The 19,792-nt window shown below is 37.7% G+C and overlaps 1 protein-coding gene across 14 annotated transcripts in view; it reads left to right on the forward strand.

The window, feature by feature from the left end:
- Window positions 1-19,792, forward strand: part of LOC131028772 (transcription initiation factor TFIID subunit 1) — a 139,540-nt gene that overhangs the window by 65,915 nt on the left and 53,833 nt on the right. For all 14 annotated transcript variants that reach the window (XM_059221710.1, XM_057959111.2, XM_057959113.2 and 11 more), the window contains 2 exons: window positions 14,165-14,371; window positions 15,206-15,692. In XM_059221710.1, coding sequence (XP_059077693.1) covers window positions 14,165-14,371; window positions 15,206-15,692 — 694 coding nt within the window. The remainder of the gene's footprint in view (window positions 1-14,164; window positions 14,372-15,205; window positions 15,693-19,792) is intronic.

Consider the following 19,792-nt stretch of genomic DNA (forward strand, 5'->3'; position numbering starts at 1 on the left):
ATCAGAGATATTGCTCTGTATCTCTGTAATGTCAATTCTGATCCAAAAATTTAACATGGTATCAGAGCCAGGTTTGAACAAGATCATGATCAGATTTGTTTAAAACAGAGAATTCATCTACTCTTCTCAACTAAGTCCATCCTATCCGAGTCTCGAAAACGGTGAACAAACTCAAGGTTGAAGATAGACTTGATGGTGCCTCCAACTTCACCTCTTGGAAGTTAAGAGTCCTAATTGCGTTAGAAGAAAATAATATTCTCGAATTTGTGGAGAAAGAAGTTCCTGAGCTTGATGATGAGATTGAGAAAACACAATGGAGGAAGAATGGCTCGAAGGCCATGAAGATATTGATTGATTCCGTAAAGGATCACCTTGTACCCATTATATCCAAGTTAAAGAAGGCCAAAGCCATGTTTGAGACTCTACAAGGCATGTATGAAATAAACAACATCAGCAGAGGTCTTGCATTGAGGCAACAATTTCATCACATTAAAATGGCTAAAGGATAATCTATCCTCTCCTTTATGAAGATCACCGAGTTGAAGGATCAGCTAGGTGCCATAGGAGATGAAGTTGAAAACAGAGACCTGGTTATGTTGGCTTTAAATGGTCTTCCACAATCTTGGGAGCCCTTCATCCAAAGTATCAGTGGAAGATCCAAATTGCCAAAGTTGATTGCCTTAGAGCAGATTGCATTCAAGAAGAATCCAGGTTGGCAGCAAGAGGTATTAGTCGTAGCTCTTACAATGAAGATAATAATGTTCTTGCTACCCAAAATTCAAAGAGGAAAAGAAGAGAAGGGAGAAAAGGAAATTTCAAAAGAAATAGAGACATGAAATCAGATGCTGCTCCTAAATCAAAGAAGAAGAAGGATCTCTCCCATATTCAGTGTTTCAGATGTGACAAATATGGTCACTATGCTAGTGACTCTCCAACAAGACCAAAATCACACCTCTCTATTGCGAATGTGGATGATGTCTATCCTTAGAAGGAATGAAGAGAAGACTCAAGTGGATTTCTATTCATTTCAGCTCTTTCAAGCAATGTCTCAACCAATAGTAACACTTGGCTGATTGATAGTGGGGCTTCACGACACATTACAAGATATCGAGAGCATCTTTCTTTCTTGGTGGAAAGAGAAACAAACTTGAAAGCAATAATTGGAGATGATGCTTGCTATTCAGTGAAAGGTGCTGGAACCACCTCTCTACATCTAGATTTTGACATCCCTTTTCACCTGAGTGATGTCTTGTTCGTACCAAGTATCAAGAGGAACCTTGTATCAATTTCAGCTTTGGAGGAGAAAGGATATTAAGTTGCATTCTTAGAAGGAAAAGTGCTTGCTTGGCCAAAGAACTCTAGCATTAAAACAACTAAAGTGATTGGTGTTTGCCAAGAGAGTCTATATAGACTTTCTACTAGCCCAACTCAAGCATTGATGCATGATTTCACCAGTTCGAGTGAGCTATGGCATAGGAGACTTTCTAACCTTCACTTCAGAGCTCTTCTGTCCATGGAGAAGATAGTTACCAGCCTTCTGAAACTCAATCACGAACATAATGGTACTTGCAAAGGATGTGCAATGGGCAAGAATACTAAGGGTCCTTTTCATAGTAGTGAAAGTAGATCAAAATGTTTTCTAGATCTTATTCATTTTGATTTATGTGGTCCAATGTCTGTGGCATCCTTAAGTGGTTTTTGGTATTATGTAACTTTCAGTGATGACTACTCTAGAAAGACTTGGATTTATTTTTTGAAGTTTAAAGAATCTGAAGTACTTGAGAAATTCAAAGAATTTAAGGCTCAAGTAGAAAACTTGTCAAGAAAAAGAATCAAGGTTCTAAGATCTGATAACGAAGGAGAATACACCTCTGGAAGCTTCCGTAATTTCTGTATTGAGGCAAGGATTAAGAGGGAGTTTTGTGTTCCTTACAATCCCCAACAAAACGTAGTTGTAGAAAGGAAGAACAAATCCATAGTTGAGGCAGCCAAAGCTATGATCCATGATCAAGACTTACAAACCTTTCTTTGGCCAGAATCATCCAAAACTGCAGTATATGTTCAGAATCTGAGCCCTCATCGAATATTGGAATGTTTGACTCCTGAAGAAGCATTTACAGGTGTGAAACCCGAGGTTAGTCATTTGAGAATCTTTGGTTGTGTTGTTTATATTCATGTGCCTAAAGATAAGAGATCCAAGTTAGAACCATTTGGCTAGAAAGGAATATTTGTGGGTTACAGTGAATTATCAAAAGCCTACAGGATTTACATTCCAGGACAGAAACAGAAAGAGATCAATAGGGATGTCTCTTTTGAAGAAGATGTTGCATTCAAAAGATCTAAGGGTTCATACATGGAAGTAGATAATGAAGACCAAGAGACTCCTCCAAACATGGACGTTGATCATACTCCCGAGATTTTGAGGGAGTCTACTAAATCTGAAGCGGCTATTGATCCAGTTGAGCCTTTGGAACCCACAGATGGTCCAAGAGATATTGCTATAAGTCGAAAGAGACCTCTATGGGCTAGACAGAGTATGCAAGATGCAAAAAAGTGTGCAGCTCCTAGAGGCACATTTAGAGAAAGAAAAAGACCACAAAGGTTTCCAGGCTATGTGGCATCTATGAGTCACATCATCGAATCTGAACCTTCCCGTGTTAAGGAGGCATCAACTCAACAAGTGTGGAAAGATGCTATGACAGAGGAATATCAGTCCATTCTCAAGATTGATGTTTGGGATGTTGTACCTAGACCAAAAGGGAAATCAGTTGTATCTTCCAAGTGGCTTTTCAAGATCAAGCATGTAGCTGATGGGAGCATTGAAAAGTACAAAGCAAGATTTGTGGCTAGAGGATTCTCTCAGTAAGAGGGAATAGATTATGAGGAGACCCTTGCTCCTGTAGCTCGCTATACATCCATCAGGACTATTATTGCTATTGCATCAGCTAAAGGGTGGTGTTAGTTTTAGATCAGATTGAAAGCAAATAAACAGAACAATAACACAATGCACACAACACAAAACTATCCTGGGAAAACCTCCCTCTTGGAGGTTTAAAACCCAGCAAGAAATCTTAATCTTAAATAGGCAATAATCAGCATTTAGTTTTTCAACTTCGCTTCAACTCTTGAAGCAGCACATGAATCCGAGTAAGGATTCCAAACTAGGGCACAATCAATGGCATAACAACATATTTGCTATGACTCAATGCACAACAAACCATGCACTGATCCAGAGGATTATTCGCTTATCAGAAGTGTGATGCGTTGCCTCTAAATTTGGATCACAGACCAGGGAGATGAATCGCTGCCTCAGTAATATGATTCGCTGCACAAGGGAGATGATTCGCTGGAGTAAATCGCTGACCATAAGCAGAGGTAAATTTGCTGACTGTGAATGGATAATTTGCTAATATGATGATTATCATTTGGAGCATGAATGACTTGATATATGTATGCAACTTGACCGCTTAGATTTGCGTTAGGTCGGCCACAATTTAATTCATGAGGCATCTAAAGTTGGCACCCAATATAGGGTTTGACCCATAACAATTACAAGTTACGTATTATAGGGTCAGCCCTATCACATCCACAAGTTACTTACATATGTTACATCGCTTATTTAGGGCTGAGCTTAATTCTCAAATAATATTGCCCATTTAGGGCCAGACCCAATTACAAGTTACACATTGAATCTTGCATAGTAATGTGGTTAAGGTCGACAGGCCAATTAGCCACCCAAAAGTGCTCGGTCGGCCCTAGAAGGAATCCAACCTATCTACAACATCAATAGATGGAAGCTACATCAAATGGACGTAAATGCAACATTCCTTAATGGTGTAATTGAAGAAGAAGTGTACACTGAACAACCAGAATGGCCTTAAACAGGCACCTCATGCTTGGTATGAAAGGATTGATCGATACTTGATGAGTTTGGGGTTCTCCAAGAATGATGTAGATTTAAATCTCTACTTCAAGGTAATTAATGGTGAGACTCTAATATTGGTTCTTTATGTTGATTTTTTGTTTCTTACTGGTGAAGATCACCTCATTGTCAAATGCAAGGAGTTAGCTTTTGAATTTGAGATGAAGGATTTAGGTCTTATGCATTACTTTCTGGGATTAGAGGTGTGGCAGAGACCCAATGAGATTATTCTAAGTCAAGGAAAATACACCATAGATATCTTGAAGAGATTTGGAATGTTAGATTGCAAGTCTATGTCTACACCAATGGAAACAAATTTGAAGAAATTGAGTGAGTCTGTAGCTAGTTCAAATCTGGTAGATCCCACCATGTACAGGCAATTGATTGGATCATTGATGTATTTGGTCAATACTAGACCAGACATTTGCTATGCATTGAGTGACCTCAGTCAGTTCATGTGTGAACCAAGGCAAATTCATCTAGTTGCAGGTAAGCATATCCTAAGATACTTATGTGGGACAATTGGATATGGGTTGAAATATTCTTCCAGTATAGATCTAAAGCTACAAGGCTACTTTGATTTTGATTGGGCCGGGAGTGTAGTTGACAGAAAGAGCACCTCTGGATGTTGCTTCAACTTGGGGTCTGCAATGATTTCTTGGTGCAGTAGGAAGTAATCCTCAGTGGCATTAAGTACAACAGAGGCAAAATATATTGCAGCATGTGTAGCAACTCGAGAAGCAGTGTGGCTTCGAAAGCTCCTTGCAGGATTCTTTGGACAATCATTAAAGCCAACTGTTATTCTTTGTGACAATAAAAGCTGTGCAAAGCTATTTGTCAATCCAGTGCTCCATGATAGAACAAAACATGTTGAGATCAAATACCATTACATCAGAGATATGGTATTAAGGAAAGCTATTCAGTTGAGATATATTTGCATTGATGAACAAATGGTTGACATTTTCACCAAGTCTCTCTCTAGAGTGAAGTTTGTGCATTTTCAAGACAAGCTTGGAGTTGTGGAGAATGAAGCCCTTGCTAAGAGGGAGTCTCAGTACCAGTGATCTTTTGTAATTTGCCATAATGCATCTTTCTTTGTGGCAAAGAAATTTTAAGTGAAAGTCCTTGTCCATCTCTGAGACAAAGATGTGGTTCTATCCACCCTCGGGGAGTAGCCATGGTGGATGTCATGTTGAGTGACTCCATGACAACATCACATTGAGAGACTCTGTGATGATTATTTTACTTGTGTTTATCCACCCTCTGGGAGTAGCCATGGTGGATGTCATGTTGAGTGACTCCATGACGACATCACGTTGAGTGACTCCGTGATGGGCACTTGTGCACATATTCCTTTCCACTCATGGGAGTAACCATGGTGGACATCACGTTGAGTGACTCCATGATGACCTCTTCTCCACAAATGGGAGTAGCCATTGTGGATGTCGTGTTGAGAGACTCCATGACATGTATATATGGAAAGATATCTCCCTAGATAAGAGGGAGTGTTGATTTTATAGCGACAGGAGATATCTTTCTCCTGATCGCTGTCACAATCCTTATTTTTTAATTATTTTATGATTGCTGTCAGTGATCTCATCTCTTCTCTAATCATTATGTTTTGTTATTATCCATTTGCTTTTGTTATTGAATAACTAATATTCATCGAATGCATTATGTATCAGGTGTCTTTACATAACTAATCACACTCTTTTCTAATGACTCCCCGATTGGGACATGTCAGTCCACATCTACTATTGGGTATTTTATCTCCTAGTCATGAGCCTTAGTAAAGGAAAAAGATTAAAAAGGATAGGTGGCGATCTAAGTGATTTGATCTGCCACGTGTTTGGAAAAAGGCTGCAACATATATATGCTATGTGAGAATATTACATTCTGTGTGTGCGATATATATATTTCCTGTAATATATATACAAAGCAGTGCGTAGATAATAGCTATATACATAAAATACATCTGAGCGAATTCTAGTTGGCTGTACATAAAGATCTCCGCACTTATATGCTACGTGAAGATCCCTGAGGTTATATGCTGTGATTTATATGTAGTGTGAGTGCATTTTAAAGATACCCTTTCACAAAAGGGCAGAGTGGGATATGTGTTCTTGCTTGCATAAATTGTATGTGGCGGGTTTCAAGCAAGTGTTTGCAGTTTGCACAAAAAAGGTGCAGCGCATATCAAGAGCACACTTGCACAAAACCAAGGGTGAGCTTAAGGTGTAAATGTGCTCACATGATGAGTGGGTTTTGAGGGCTTGCTTGCATAGACATTGTGCTGAGTGCATTTGATAGATTTGTTTGCCCTCTTGGCCTGAGCGCATTCAAGGTGCAACTTTGCACAATGAAGGATGAAGTCGGCATATAAGAGTTAGTCTACACTAATTATCATGGATTTACCTCCTTACCTTTAGGTGCAAAAAGATATGCATCTTGTATAAGATCAGATTGGATGAGTGCATAACAAGGGGGGAAGTGCATAGATTGTGATGCCAAGCACATTTGGGGTGCTGTCTTGCATAAATTTGATAGGGGCGGGATTTGATGGCTTGTGAACATTAATCAAAGGTTTGAGCGCATATAAGAGGCAACCTTGCACAAGACTAAAAGAGTGGGTTCTTGGGGTTAGGATACATAAATTGTCTTGGAGTGCTCTAGGTAGGAATGGTTGCACAAACTTCTTGCCTTAGAAAATTTCACCTTTCCCCTCTTCCCTTGAGTGCATTTAGACCCTTTGCTTGCATAGCGGGTTTCGAGGGGTGGCCTGCATAAAAGATAGGTGGAACAGATTTTACTATGATGCTTGCATAAATGTGAAGGCATTGACTTGTTATTTTGGACAAAGAAAGAGTATGAGCGCAAATAAGTGCATGCATGCACAAATGTGAAAGTCAAAGCCTAGAGTGTTGAGCACACTCTAGGATGATGCTTGCACAAGTTTGGTGAGGGGCACATATGGTGGTCTTGTGTGGGGCTTTGTTGATTTGTTTTTTATGCACATGCAAACACAGAATAAAATACCAAGGTATCTTATCCTCTTGAACAAAGTTCTCGACTGCTGAAGATCTCGCTGAAGGATCAGTCATAGTAACTCCAAGGTTCTTGTATGTAGGTTCTCTACATGTGGATAAGCTCTTTGTGATACGATGCGATTTTGCTGGAATCACAAGGGGACTTACATTCGACGACCTGAACGTCTGATTTGCTTTGGATATTGCTGGAACGTGAGATTTCACTGGTCCTAGATTTTGAAAAAAAGGAAAAAGGAGAAGGGGTGAAGGAAAGATCTAATTCTAACACTAAGAATGTAGGAGCAATGAATGACCTTTGATGAAATCCTAACTGTCTTGTTTTGACATCCCAGGACCATCTCCACAAGGTTAGTGCGATCTTTTGAGGAAAACTTTAAGATGTTTAGATCACCGCTACAAGCATGGACACCATCAGGCTGATGCATATCAATGAAGAAGCGACAATTGAAGTTAAGCTTAAGCTGAATGATTCTAGTTGACTACACAAGGCAAGTCTGCAATCAACAAACTGCTAGTAGTATGGATATACAAATTTCATCATCGATCATACACATTTCTTCCACTCATCTAATAACATGAAATCAAATTTGAGGAGTATAGAGACCATGCAAATTGTTGAATCGACCCATAGAATTCACCATTTCTTCAATGAAGTTTACAAGTCCTTTACAACAACATCTTGGCAACAATCTTTGCCTTCTCTTTCTATTCTACTCTAACTATTTCCTACTCTCTGACTATTCACTACTATCTATTCTCTATTAACCAACAACTATTAACCTTTACAAAATGAAGAGCTTGAGCCTTTTATAATACTCTCACTACAATTCAATGGCTCCGATCAATTTGAGATCAATGGCCGAGATTTTACAATGAAAACCCTAATTAGGGTTTGTCACAACAAACTCAATTCTAGCCAATGAAATAATTGCATTATTTGGACACGTCTTCTCTGGAATATTTGACCAATGGATATTCAGGGTAGGTACATCGAAGTTTGTGTCATCTTTGATGAGTCAGGTACATTGAATCTGGACACGTTGAGGTGGATCAATCCAATTGGGGGAATGATGACTGGGACGCCACCTTGTTTGACACTTGTAACTTGGTAGATATTCAATTTGATGATGCTGAGAAGATAATTTTAATTAACTCTTTTGAAACTATCTGCTTCCTCAATGGACCCTTGCTTTAATCTCCTTTGTCTTTGATGTGCAGGATGGATGGTGTACCTTTCCTTGAAATGATGGACTGGAAGAGGTCGTCCGTGATGATGCTGGACTGGAAGAGGTTGTCCCTGATGATGCTGGACTAGAGGAGGTTGTCCCTGCCCTGGTCTTCTTTCATTTGCAAAACAAACCAAAAGATGATTAAGGTCATATAACAAATTCATTTCAACATAGCATTTTCCACCTTAAATCATCAACAAGAAGACATCAAATGAAGTTTGCCCAAGATTCTCCCCAGGGATAGGCCCTATAAGAATTTCGCCCTGGACCCTTTGGAAGGGTCAGGAGCGAAATTCTAATTTTAGCTCAAAATTTGCATTTTTAACGATCAAGAATCTTTCCAAGGCATTCCAAATAGCTTCTCTTACCCTAGTCTAGGCCTGACTTTATTCAAAATTTGGAGAAAAGGATGGTTTTAGTGTTTTTTGCTCTAGACCCTTTGTAAGGGTCAGGAGCGAATTTCTTGTTTTGAGCTCAAAATGACTAGAAGAGAGAATTTCGCTAGAATCATGGCCAGGGACAAGACCCATAATGAATTTCGCCTTGGACCCTTTGGAAGGGTCAGGAGTGAATTTCTTCCTCTAGCCCAAAATCATCATTTTTGGAGACAACAATCAATTCAAGGGCAATCTCAAGGGCATTCCTCACCTTGGTCTAGGCATGGCTTGGCACAAATTTGAAAGGAATAGGTGGATTTTAGGATTTTCTCTCTTGACCCTTTGGAAGGGTCAGGAGCGAAAATCTTGTTTTAGGCTTATTCCTCCATCTTTCAACCTTAACCAACTTCAAAGGGGCAGGAAAACACTTCTCCTCACTCATCCAAGTTATAGAAACCCAAGTTTGACTTGATTTTGCTAGGAAAATAAGGGATCTTAGGAATTTCGGAAGGGTTAGGAGCGAAATTCACTGTTTGGCTCAATTCCTTCACTTTCAATGATTTCCTAGCACTTGAAGTCATTCCTAAGGATCTCTTTCACCTCAATTCACTTTAGTCTGCAATTGCATTGGCACAATATTGGGAAAAAAAGTGGTTTTGAGAAAATTCGCTCTGGGCCCTTTGGAAGGGTCAGGAGCGAATTTCTCATTCTTGACTTGATCCTCCATCTTTTCAACTCCAATCCTTTCTAGAAGGTAACTAAACATCATTCTTCACCCAAGGGACAAGGTTAGTGGTCTAAGCAAGGTCAAAAAAATAGGTGTGTAAGGAATTTCGCTCTGGACCTTTTGGAAGGCTCAGGAGCGAAATTCACCTTCTTGGCTAAAATCCTTCATTTTTCAATGCTTTCAAACATTTCCAAAGGCCAAACATGTCCATTCTTCCTTTTAAGATACCTTGCAAATCAAAATTTGGTCAAACAAGGAAGGGAATGAGGTCTAAGAAGATTTTCGCTCTGGACCCTTTGGAAGGGTCAGGAGCGAAAATCATGCTTTGACCTTGATTCTTGATTTTTCAAACTCTAATCTTCCTTGGGAGGCAAACATAGACTACTTTCCTTTCATTTCCACCTTGGTCCTGACTTTGGCTAAAGGAAAAATGAGTGTTTTCAAGAATTTCGCTCTGGACCCTTTGGAAGGGTCAGGAGCAAAAATCTTGATTTAGGCTAATTTCCATCATTTTGTAGTCTTAAACCTTCTCTCCAAGGCAAACATGCATCCAAACCTTCTCAACTATGCCTCAAAATCCAAAACTTGGCCATATGAAAGAGCAAAATAGAAGAAAAGGTGAATTTCGCTCTGGACCCTTTGGAAGGGTCAGGAGCGAAATTCTCAATTTGAGCTAATCTTTCACTTGCTTCCTCCTTTTCATGCCTTGGACGCACTTTGCTAGGGATCTTGATCCTGCAAATCTACCCTTTAGGTCGACATTTAGCCCAAGAATTTAGTGAAAAATAGGGTTTTACATGAATTTCGCCCTGGACCCTTTGGAAGGGTCAGGAGCGAAAATCATGTTCTAGGCTTGATTTTCCTTCAAACTTATTTGACGTTGCCTTGGACATGATCCTAGACAGATTTCCTTCCATGTTCTATCCAAATTTCTCAACCACTCATTGACTTCCTCGAACTCAAACAAGACACAACCAACAAAACCAAGCCTAAGGAAGACCTTGAGAGAAACCCTAACTTGGATCATCCACTGACTCATCCTAGCTCAAGCAGAGCCTGCTATCCAACGATCCCCCTGATAGCACTCATCATGCAAAGGCTAATAGACAAAACCCTAAAAGACCTAGAAAACAAACCGTAGAAAGCAAAAAGCAGGGGTCCCCATTTGCAATGGGGCGATGTGTGAATACATCACAACAGGCTTTTAGGTGAATGTATGCACACGATTCTTGTTGAGCACATAGAAAGGCTTAGCATACAATGGCAGAATTAGTGGGTTGGAATGCACAAATGTATACACGTTCAAAGGGGGTTGTCCTTCACTTAGAGAATTTTTCATGATGTCTCCCCGTCATGGGCACAAATCTAGCCCTCAACTGCACTAATTTATACATGAAATAACCCCCTTGTCTGAACACTTAGTCAATTTATAAATGGCAACATGAGGTAGGGCTTGACACCAATGCACAACTTACCCCCTTAACCTTTCACAAAATTGTACATCCCAGGAGGTGGTTAATCACTTACTTGGGCAAATTTTGACTTTTTTCTTACCTAGGTCCTACACAATATGATCGTGCAACTCATGACCTTAGGTGATGTGCTTGCAGTTCCTGACGAAACTCCAAGCAACTTACCACTCCTTATTGAATCCTCAACCCTTGATGACATTGTGCACTCTTAGCAACTTGACACATTGACATCTTTTGACAACACATGACCACATCGTCATATTAGCAACTTAGCAACATTCCTCAATCTTGACATGAACAAAACATACCTCCTCTCCCTAGAAAAGGCTAACAACTACATTCCTTGCCAATCTTGAAGATGACCTAACTAAGGCACATAAGCGAAGCAAAAAGTGGGGTGCGTATTGCCACAAAAGTTTGCACCCTTGTTGAGCTATCAACTTAACAACCTTGTGAAACATGGAAACAACCCCAAAGCGTGGGACCTTGCACAAGGGGGTTGAATCGCTGGAGAAGGCCGACTTCCTTCTCAATCCAAGTGCTTGTGTTTAACCAACTCAACACTCTAAATTCTACTTCTAAACCTATCCTAACAGCTTGTAGAGGAAAATGGAAGAAGGAAATGTTAAAATGAAAGGATTTGATGCACCGAAATAAGAGATGTTTCTCGCCCCACCCAGAAATGACACAAAGAATCAATTGAAATACCCTAGAGATGCATGAACTTTAGCTGCATGAAGACCTCGATGCATATATGGAGGTTAGAACTTGTTGAATGTCAAGAGGGGAGAAGGTTTCCCACAAGTCACACCAAGAAATAGGGAACACAACATATATGTGAGAGAAAGCCACAAACATACACTTGCAGTGAAGGTAAGAACACATACACAATATGCATATGTTGAAGTGAGGCAAGAAAGATGATTTCAATTCATTATAAGGCCAATGGCCAAACTTACAGTTGTAGAAATGCAAGAAATATACAAGTCTTCAAGAGAAGTGAAAGAGCAAAGAATAGCTCAAGCCCTTTACAGTGAGGCTTAACAACCTTTATATAGCAAACTGGTTTCAAAGAAGAGACCAATGATCAAGGAGAGGAAACCTTGACCTTAGTGTGCACAGAGGAATGTCAGTAAGAGAAGGCAGGGAAGTGCACAAACTTGCCATGGTGTACATGCAAGCAACCTAACCATACCTTGACAAGGCAATCCCAAGAAGAAAAGTACTTCCAGAAGGTGGATTGTCTGACATTCCAAACTCAAAGCATGCCGGCCTGACATGAAGGCCATCAAGTAACCATAAAGTAGCATGGCTTTGAATTCCACTTGATGGCAATCCTACAAAAACATTAAATGCACCCTTGTAGCTCCACAAATGAAAGTGTACAAGTAGAAAGAGTTGGTGGAGCATTAAGAGCTTTGAGTGTTGATCACACCATTTGGAACTGTTGCAAGTTGGAAACTTGGGTTTCTGGGGTTTGGAAGACTTGGGAAACTTGGGTGTCCATTGGCCTTGTCTTTGATCAACTGGGGCAGTGTTGGTCCATGAAACCTTTCTCTGTTCGGTTCTTACTGATGGACCAATGTTGTCATAAAATGACAACAGTACCCATTTGCAATGGGGTGTGTATGTTTGTAACATAACAGGTAGTATAGGCTATAAGGTGAGAGCATCGACCTAATGCAAGTTGGTTAAGGATAGATCAATTTGTAATTTGAAGAATGCATTCTCACTCCTTTGGCTATGATATTCACTTTGCCTCTGCTCTCTGTATGTTTAGTGGGAAATTTATTGCATCCTTTACCACACTTTCTGGGCCTTCCAGATTCCTGCTCAACAGTTTGATTTAAGTTGATAATCTGTATGTGATGTTATCTTTCTCTGTGATTCATAGAATTTTATGTATTCCCTTTAATATGTATTCCCTTTGGCTACATCATTATTCATTTAATATGTATTCCCTTTTACCAAGCATAACTTCAAGTGGTAAAATATTGCATTGCAAGCTTAGGAATTGGTCCTTTTGAAAGACCAGGGCTTAATTCACTTGGTGATAACAGTAATGAAACCTCTTCTAGTTTGTTCTCGTAGGAATTGATGCTCAAATATAATAGAATACTTTGAATTATACGTCAACTAATGTATGAAAAAAAGAGAGAAATTTTATTAATGTACTTGAATTGACAAAATTAGATTCATGGCATTCAAAAGTACAGTGAGTTACAATTGTTAAAGGTAGCTCAAATTAAGCTCCAATTTCTAAAAGAATTAAGAGGCTACAATCCACTTGTGTGACAATGTTGTGATTACAATCTAGTTAACTCTGTAATTTGACGTTATATTTAACATTTAAGGTGTACTAAAAAAGTAGTTTTCAAATTTTATTTTTAGTTGTCTATTTTCATAATTTATATTTCTACCGACAGTATATTTAAAATGGCTGAGTGCACTGCAAAGTTCTAGGTCACCTAAACTCTAACAAGGTAGGATTTTCTGAAGTTTCTGTGCTATGGTGAAACATAAAAAGGATATATGGTTCTTATTAGAAGTAGCCAAGATGATAGGCAGGCATGTTAAAATTAGTAGGAAATTTCTTCTATGACATTCCGCTGGAAACATATAAAAGTGACCTGAAAGTTCGAAACTATTCATATATTTTTATATTCAATAAATAATGAGACTTTATTGACATAATTTTTTATTATTTCTGTTTTTGTTTCAACCAGTTTGATTCTCATAAAATAATCCCCTAGTTTGGACTTGAGTGAGACACACTTTACGGAGTATAGAGTAGAGATGAGCATGTACAATCAGCAACAATATTCTTGAAACATTATATTATCAAAGACATTGTATTAAATATGACTGTTTCTGGATTTTAACAGATGGTAAAAATTATTGCGGTAAAAATCCAGCAACAATCATGTTTAACATAGTATTATCTTCACTATTTCTTTCATGAGTTTAGTTCTCTTTAAAACTCCCGTCCTAGAATTGTGTATTTCACCTCCTATGGAGTATGGAGAAGAGGTGGAAATATTTTGAAGTCAGGTTTTGCTCCTTGCAGAAAATTTACATATTTTTCTTTCAAAACATTGATAATATCACATTTTAGTAACCAGAAGCAAACAATGATATATGTTTACATGTCCAGTGAATTAGTTCTCTGATATATCAGTGTCAAGATTGACCTGGGTTAGTAATGATGTGTCCATAATACTATTATCACTATTGCAAGCAATCCAATGGTTTTGAGGTGCTCTTTTTTTCATTTTCTTTTGAATGGAATTATCATTTGTGTAGTACTTGTTATTGTTTCAACGTCAAGATAAGAGTCAATGGAAATGATGGTTCTATTCCTCAATTAAATCACTGTTTTTCATGTCTCAGGGTCGTGAATGTATTGAACGTTTAGAAATTACAGGAAGCGGAGATCCCTCAGGTCGGGGCCTTGGCTTTAGCTATATCCGTGTTGCACCAAAGCCACCGGTATCAAGTGCTTTGGTTAAGAAAAAGGCAGCTGCTGCACGTGGTGGTTCTGCTGTTACTGGTACTGATGCTGATCTCAGAAGACTTAGCATGGATGCAGCTCGTGAGGTAATGTGTATGTTTATTAGTTTATCAAATTTGTTCAGAAATATCATTATAATGAAACAAAATTTAAGATGTATTTGAGGTTGGTGCAAAATTATAGAGTAAGCAAATTATGTGTTTTGATGACTCCATATTTGCTCTGAAAGTGAATTCTACAAGATAAGGTAGGCCAATTACAATTGAGTGGAATTGTGTTAAGATGTTATACATTTTGAAAATATGTGGATCAAGGATGGACACTTGATTCGTGTGAGTACAGATGATTATGCATCTACTTATTAACATTTATGTGGGTTATCCCTGTGAACTTAAATTACTTTTGGCATATGACAGAGTTGTCAAGTAGAAGCCTTTAAGTTATAGGGGGCAAAGGTGAAGAATAATGTAAGAATGTGTTGGCTTCTTCTGATGACCACTTATACTTTATTTGGTTTCTCTTCAATAATGACCACAAGTGCTAATAGGATGCAAAACTAGTAGTTCACCTTTCAAATTATTTTGATTGTAAGAGAATGGTAATATGATTTTGAGAAATGGTAATTGTTTTCAATATCAGTGCATCATTCTATTTGGTGTCTTCTATAAGCAAGTTTTAGTATTTTTGTAATTCTCTGAGATCTGTTAATGCAGTCAGTCTTTTTCTGTATACATTAGTATCTGTTCATTATATTGTTTTCATATATCTTGTAATTTTTTTTAATTTTTTTTATTGTATGGCTGTCTTATCTTGAAATTATGTTTTCGTTTTTAGTGTTTATTTTATATGCTTGCTATAAGATTAACTCTGTTGATTATGGACTCTCTGTACTTATGGAATGGATACCTTAAAATTTGCAGGTTCTGCTCAAGTTTAATGTTGATGAGGATCAGATTGACAAAATGACTAGGTGGCATCGCATTGCTATGGTTAGAAAACTTTCAAGTGAACAGGCTGCTTCAGGGGTGAAAGTTGATGCAACAACATTGAACAAGTTTGCACGGGGACAACGCATGTCATTTCTTCAGCTTCAGCAACAAGCACGTGAAAAGTGCCAAGAAATTTGGGATCGCCAATTTCAGAGTCTGTCAGCTGCTGAGAATGAGGATGTTGAAAGTGATGTTGATGCAAACAGTGATTTAGACTCCTTTGCTGGAGATCTGGAGAATTTATTGGATGCAGAGGAAGGTGAGGATGGGGAAGTTGGTGACTCTTCAGCTAAAAAGGATAAAAGAGAGATTGCTAGAGGATATGGTGTAAGGAGGAGAACCTCTCAGGCACAGGCAGAAGAAGAAATTGAAGATGAAGAAGCAGAAGCAGCAGAACTATGTCGGATGCTCATGGATGGTGTGTTTGCTCTCCATTAATGAAGCTCTGTAATAGTTTAGCAGGAAACATTTCTTCTATTATTGTTTTTTTCTATGCATACTTTGTTTAAAAGCTTGCCTGGAAATAAATGATATATCTATTGTTGTTCGATGAAGATTGGTTAGATCATAATTGATTTACGGTTTTCAAACACAAGTGCGGATCACAATTTCGATGGATACCAAAATAAAGAACTCAAATAAGAAACTAAAAGAGCTGATAAATTCTGAATTAATTTCAGGACTGTGCATAACATTATAAGAATGAGGGTAATGGTGACTAAACCAAGCAAATAGTATCAATTCCGAGTATCCAAAGCAAATAAAATTTAATAATTATAAGTTATATTGTCTTGTTTTGGTATTTTTACATGGTCAGATGACTCATTGATCTTACCATTATAAAACTGGTCACTGGTCTCCTTGTGGTTCAAGTTCAATTTCAATGCACTTTTGAGGACAGTGAATAACATTATAGGAAGAGAAGGGAACAACGACTATTCGATGTCATTAGTATCGGTCCCTAGTATTCAAGGCAAATAAAATTTAATAATGCAAAGTTGTATGGCATTGTTCTGGCCTATTTTTGAAAACTCGTCAAGTACTTGGATGACTTGGCATGACCGTTGAGATTTTCTTGCTTGCTGCATCAATGCAATGCAACTCATTCTGTAAGTCAGGGCTGAGTACTCCATGAGTCTTTGATAGAGACATGATTGAGCTTTTCAGGGCGACTCATGAGTTTCGGGTGTGAACATGCCTGTCATCAGAACACAAAACCTCCTTGCAATTTTCATTTTTTCAGTTCATTTTTGAGATTTCATGCTCTTATATTTTTCAACATAAAATGTCTTTTGCATCCATGTGACACAGCACGCTGAGATTAGGGATCGAAAGAGTGGAAATTTGGTTGGAATCCCTCCTTGTTGCTCCCAGATGCAAGGCCTTAGTCCCCTTAGTTGGAGACTCCATGGAACTATGTCATTCATTGATTTTAGGGTCATATGCCTTATGTAATCTTTGAATCATGATAACAGATCTGTTTAGAACTTATGTGTTCTCTAAAGGAGTTAGGTTTTTCTTTAATTCTTTTTAATCATGTTTCTTATTTTTTGGCTATTTCTTTTTTGTAAGTCCCAAGTTTGAGCTCAAATTTTGATTTGCCATGTCCAAGGCGAGTCATAATATTTGAACTATAGTTTTGGTATCTCTACATGGTCTAATGACTGAATGAACTATTACACAACTTATTGTTAATCAGCTTGTGGTTCAGCCCACTTTTTAGACTAACTTTTTTGTTTGTTAGGAACTATGATTTCGTTGTATTCTCCAGCTATCAGAGAAAATACCAGGTACATCCTTTCCATCCTTAGACTTAAAAGATCTCTGTTTCTTCCCATTTGTGAAGGGGACAATAGCCTCTTCTTTCTGAACAGCTTGCCCTGCTCAAGTCTCCTACAGATATGCAGTAGTGAAAGAATGTTTACAAATTCCCAGGGATGATCTTGTCAAAGTTTCAAAATGGCATAACAAAGGAACTGTTGTTCAATGAAATTTTTCATTCAAAATGACTAATGATTTTTTCCAGAAGATGAAATTGCCTACCAAATTTTGTCCCTGGGAATTTGTTGATGAGCTTTTGATGTTACAGGGGCAACCTGATCATCAAGCATGCCTTGGATTGTTTTAAATTTAGATTCACAATATAAGGTTGATCTCATGTCAATGCTAAGGGTCTTTAATCAGTGAATAAACACACAGTTCTTAAGAGAAAAATGTCCACTAGAAGAGTATATTTTGGATTACTTCAGGAGATCAAATTGGTCATTGCTAGTCTGAGAAAAAGTTAAGTAAATTCTGGAAGGACGTAGATCCAAATTCTGGAAGTACAAACTCAGAATTCAGTCATATCAGATTGATTTCTTAGAAATTTCTCTACTTCCTCTCTTTTCCCTACTTATTTGGTGAATGTAAAACAATAATGTTCATGGTTTTTAATTTTTTAAAAGTTTTAGTGGGTTGTAAGTTGGGGGTTATTGGTGGGCTCCTCTTTTAGGATTTTATTTGTTTTAGATTGTTTTTAAAATTTTTATGCTGTTTTTTATGCATCTGATGTTGGGGGTTCACTAGAGTCTCAGGGGCAGCCAGGGGACATTGGGACATTCAGGGAATGCAAGGGAGTTGCTAGAAACAAGTGACTGTCCCCAAAACTTAAAAAAAAAAGGGTTATGTTCTGTCCGAGTCCCCAAGTCCCCAAGATGTTAGGGATGCCACTTAGATCTAGGGGATATGCTCCCATATAACACTAATAGGCAGAGATTCGACTTAAATTATGGTGCTCTAATAGTTCTCAAACTTAATAATTTAATATGTACTGGAGGAATTGAACAAGACAAGAAGGATTGGTAAACAAAAATTATTCAGAGGCTATTCTTCCTTAGCAAAAGATAAGTTATCAGGGGGTGGGAAATTGTTGGACATAATTAAATCAATTGCTTAAGACCATTTGACTAATTGGAAAGAGTGAAGCATATATGAAATGCCCAAACATGAAAACTTTGGATCTAATAGCAAAAAATGGGAAAATTCGTATACTATGGAATTTTAGGCCAATTTCACTATGTTAGAATATAAAAAGTTGCAACAAAACCTATGGAAATTTGGATTCCACAAACTTGAAATTATCTTTGAAACCAAATCAGGCTTCAGAAAAGGGAGAGAACCTATTGGGCACTGTTGTTGATGCCTAGGAAATCATTCACACAATATCAGCAAAGATGAAAGCAGGTCTACTTGCCAATCTAAAAATGTAATTGGGTCTTTATATTAAAACTATTGGACCATTTTTGACATTTATCGCATGTGTAATGGATCGATAATTTCCCAACTAACACATCATTTTCTATGTCAAAGGGTCTCTATTCTCTCTTCAAAGCTACCTGAAGTCTCAGGCAAAGTGATACATTATCTCTGAATTTGGTCATTATTATAGTAGATGGATTTTTTACATTTATCACATCTGTGTAATGGATCGATAATTTCCCAACTAACACATCATTTTCTATGTCAAAGGGTCTCTATTCTCTCTTCAAAGCTACCTGAAGTCTCAGGCAAAGTGATACATTATCTCTGGATTTAACCCTTTGATGCTTAAAGTCAAAATGGACAATCATATCCATTGTCTTTCTATGATTGCATGCATAAAAGTATTTTTAATCTTTAGTTTGGAGATGGCACCTTGTTACTATCCACAACAATCGTAATGGTAGTGTAGGAAACAAATTCAATTCTTGACATATCAACAATCTTCAGCTTAGTAGTTCAATCCAAAGAAGTCTCACATTTTTTCTTTATGAGCATCTCTTGAAAGTTGAAAGAAAACATGCAATTAATATTCTTAACTTTAGAGAAACGTAACCTGTAATGGCCCCATATTTGGTTATTCCAACATCTTTGAAAGGTACGACTTTCTTGGAGAGCACCAACCTTTTCAGAATGGATTTCAGTTAATGGCATGTTTAGGGGATCAATATTAGTCCGTTGATGCTTTCTGGGTGCAGTTTCAACATTTCATGGGCATTCCAAATTTCTTGGAGGGATATTCATAATCTATTTCTGGGAAGTGTAAAATTTTATTAAGATTGATCTCTAGTGAGCTTCAGAGTATGTTGGCATATTCTGAATTCACCTTTGGGTTATTTTTGTATTTTGTGCAACTTTGGCTTGACGTGCAGGAAATACTTTAATAATTAAATAATTAAACATTAAGATGTCCAAAACGCAAAATAAAAATACAACTTATTTTAATTTTTTAATAAGGCAAATTTTAAGTGACTAAAGTGCCAGAAAACTATGAAAAATAGAATTAAGTTACTTTATGGAGCAAAGGATTATTATTTAAGTGATTTTAAATTATAATATCTACAATATTCTACAGAGGATTATAATAGATGTTGAAGAGGCTCATTCATTCATTGTTGGCTGTGTGTTTTGATGAATTTTTTTTGAGAGTTTGAGCTAATGTTCAATTTCTCATTCTCTAGGATTGAAACTCTAAGGGAAATTGGTTTTGGTAATGAG

The sequence above is a fragment of the Cryptomeria japonica genome, chromosome 5 (assembly GCF_030272615.1).
Source record: "Cryptomeria japonica chromosome 5, Sugi_1.0, whole genome shotgun sequence".
Lineage (NCBI taxonomy): Eukaryota > Viridiplantae > Streptophyta > Pinopsida > Cupressales > Cupressaceae > Cryptomeria > Cryptomeria japonica.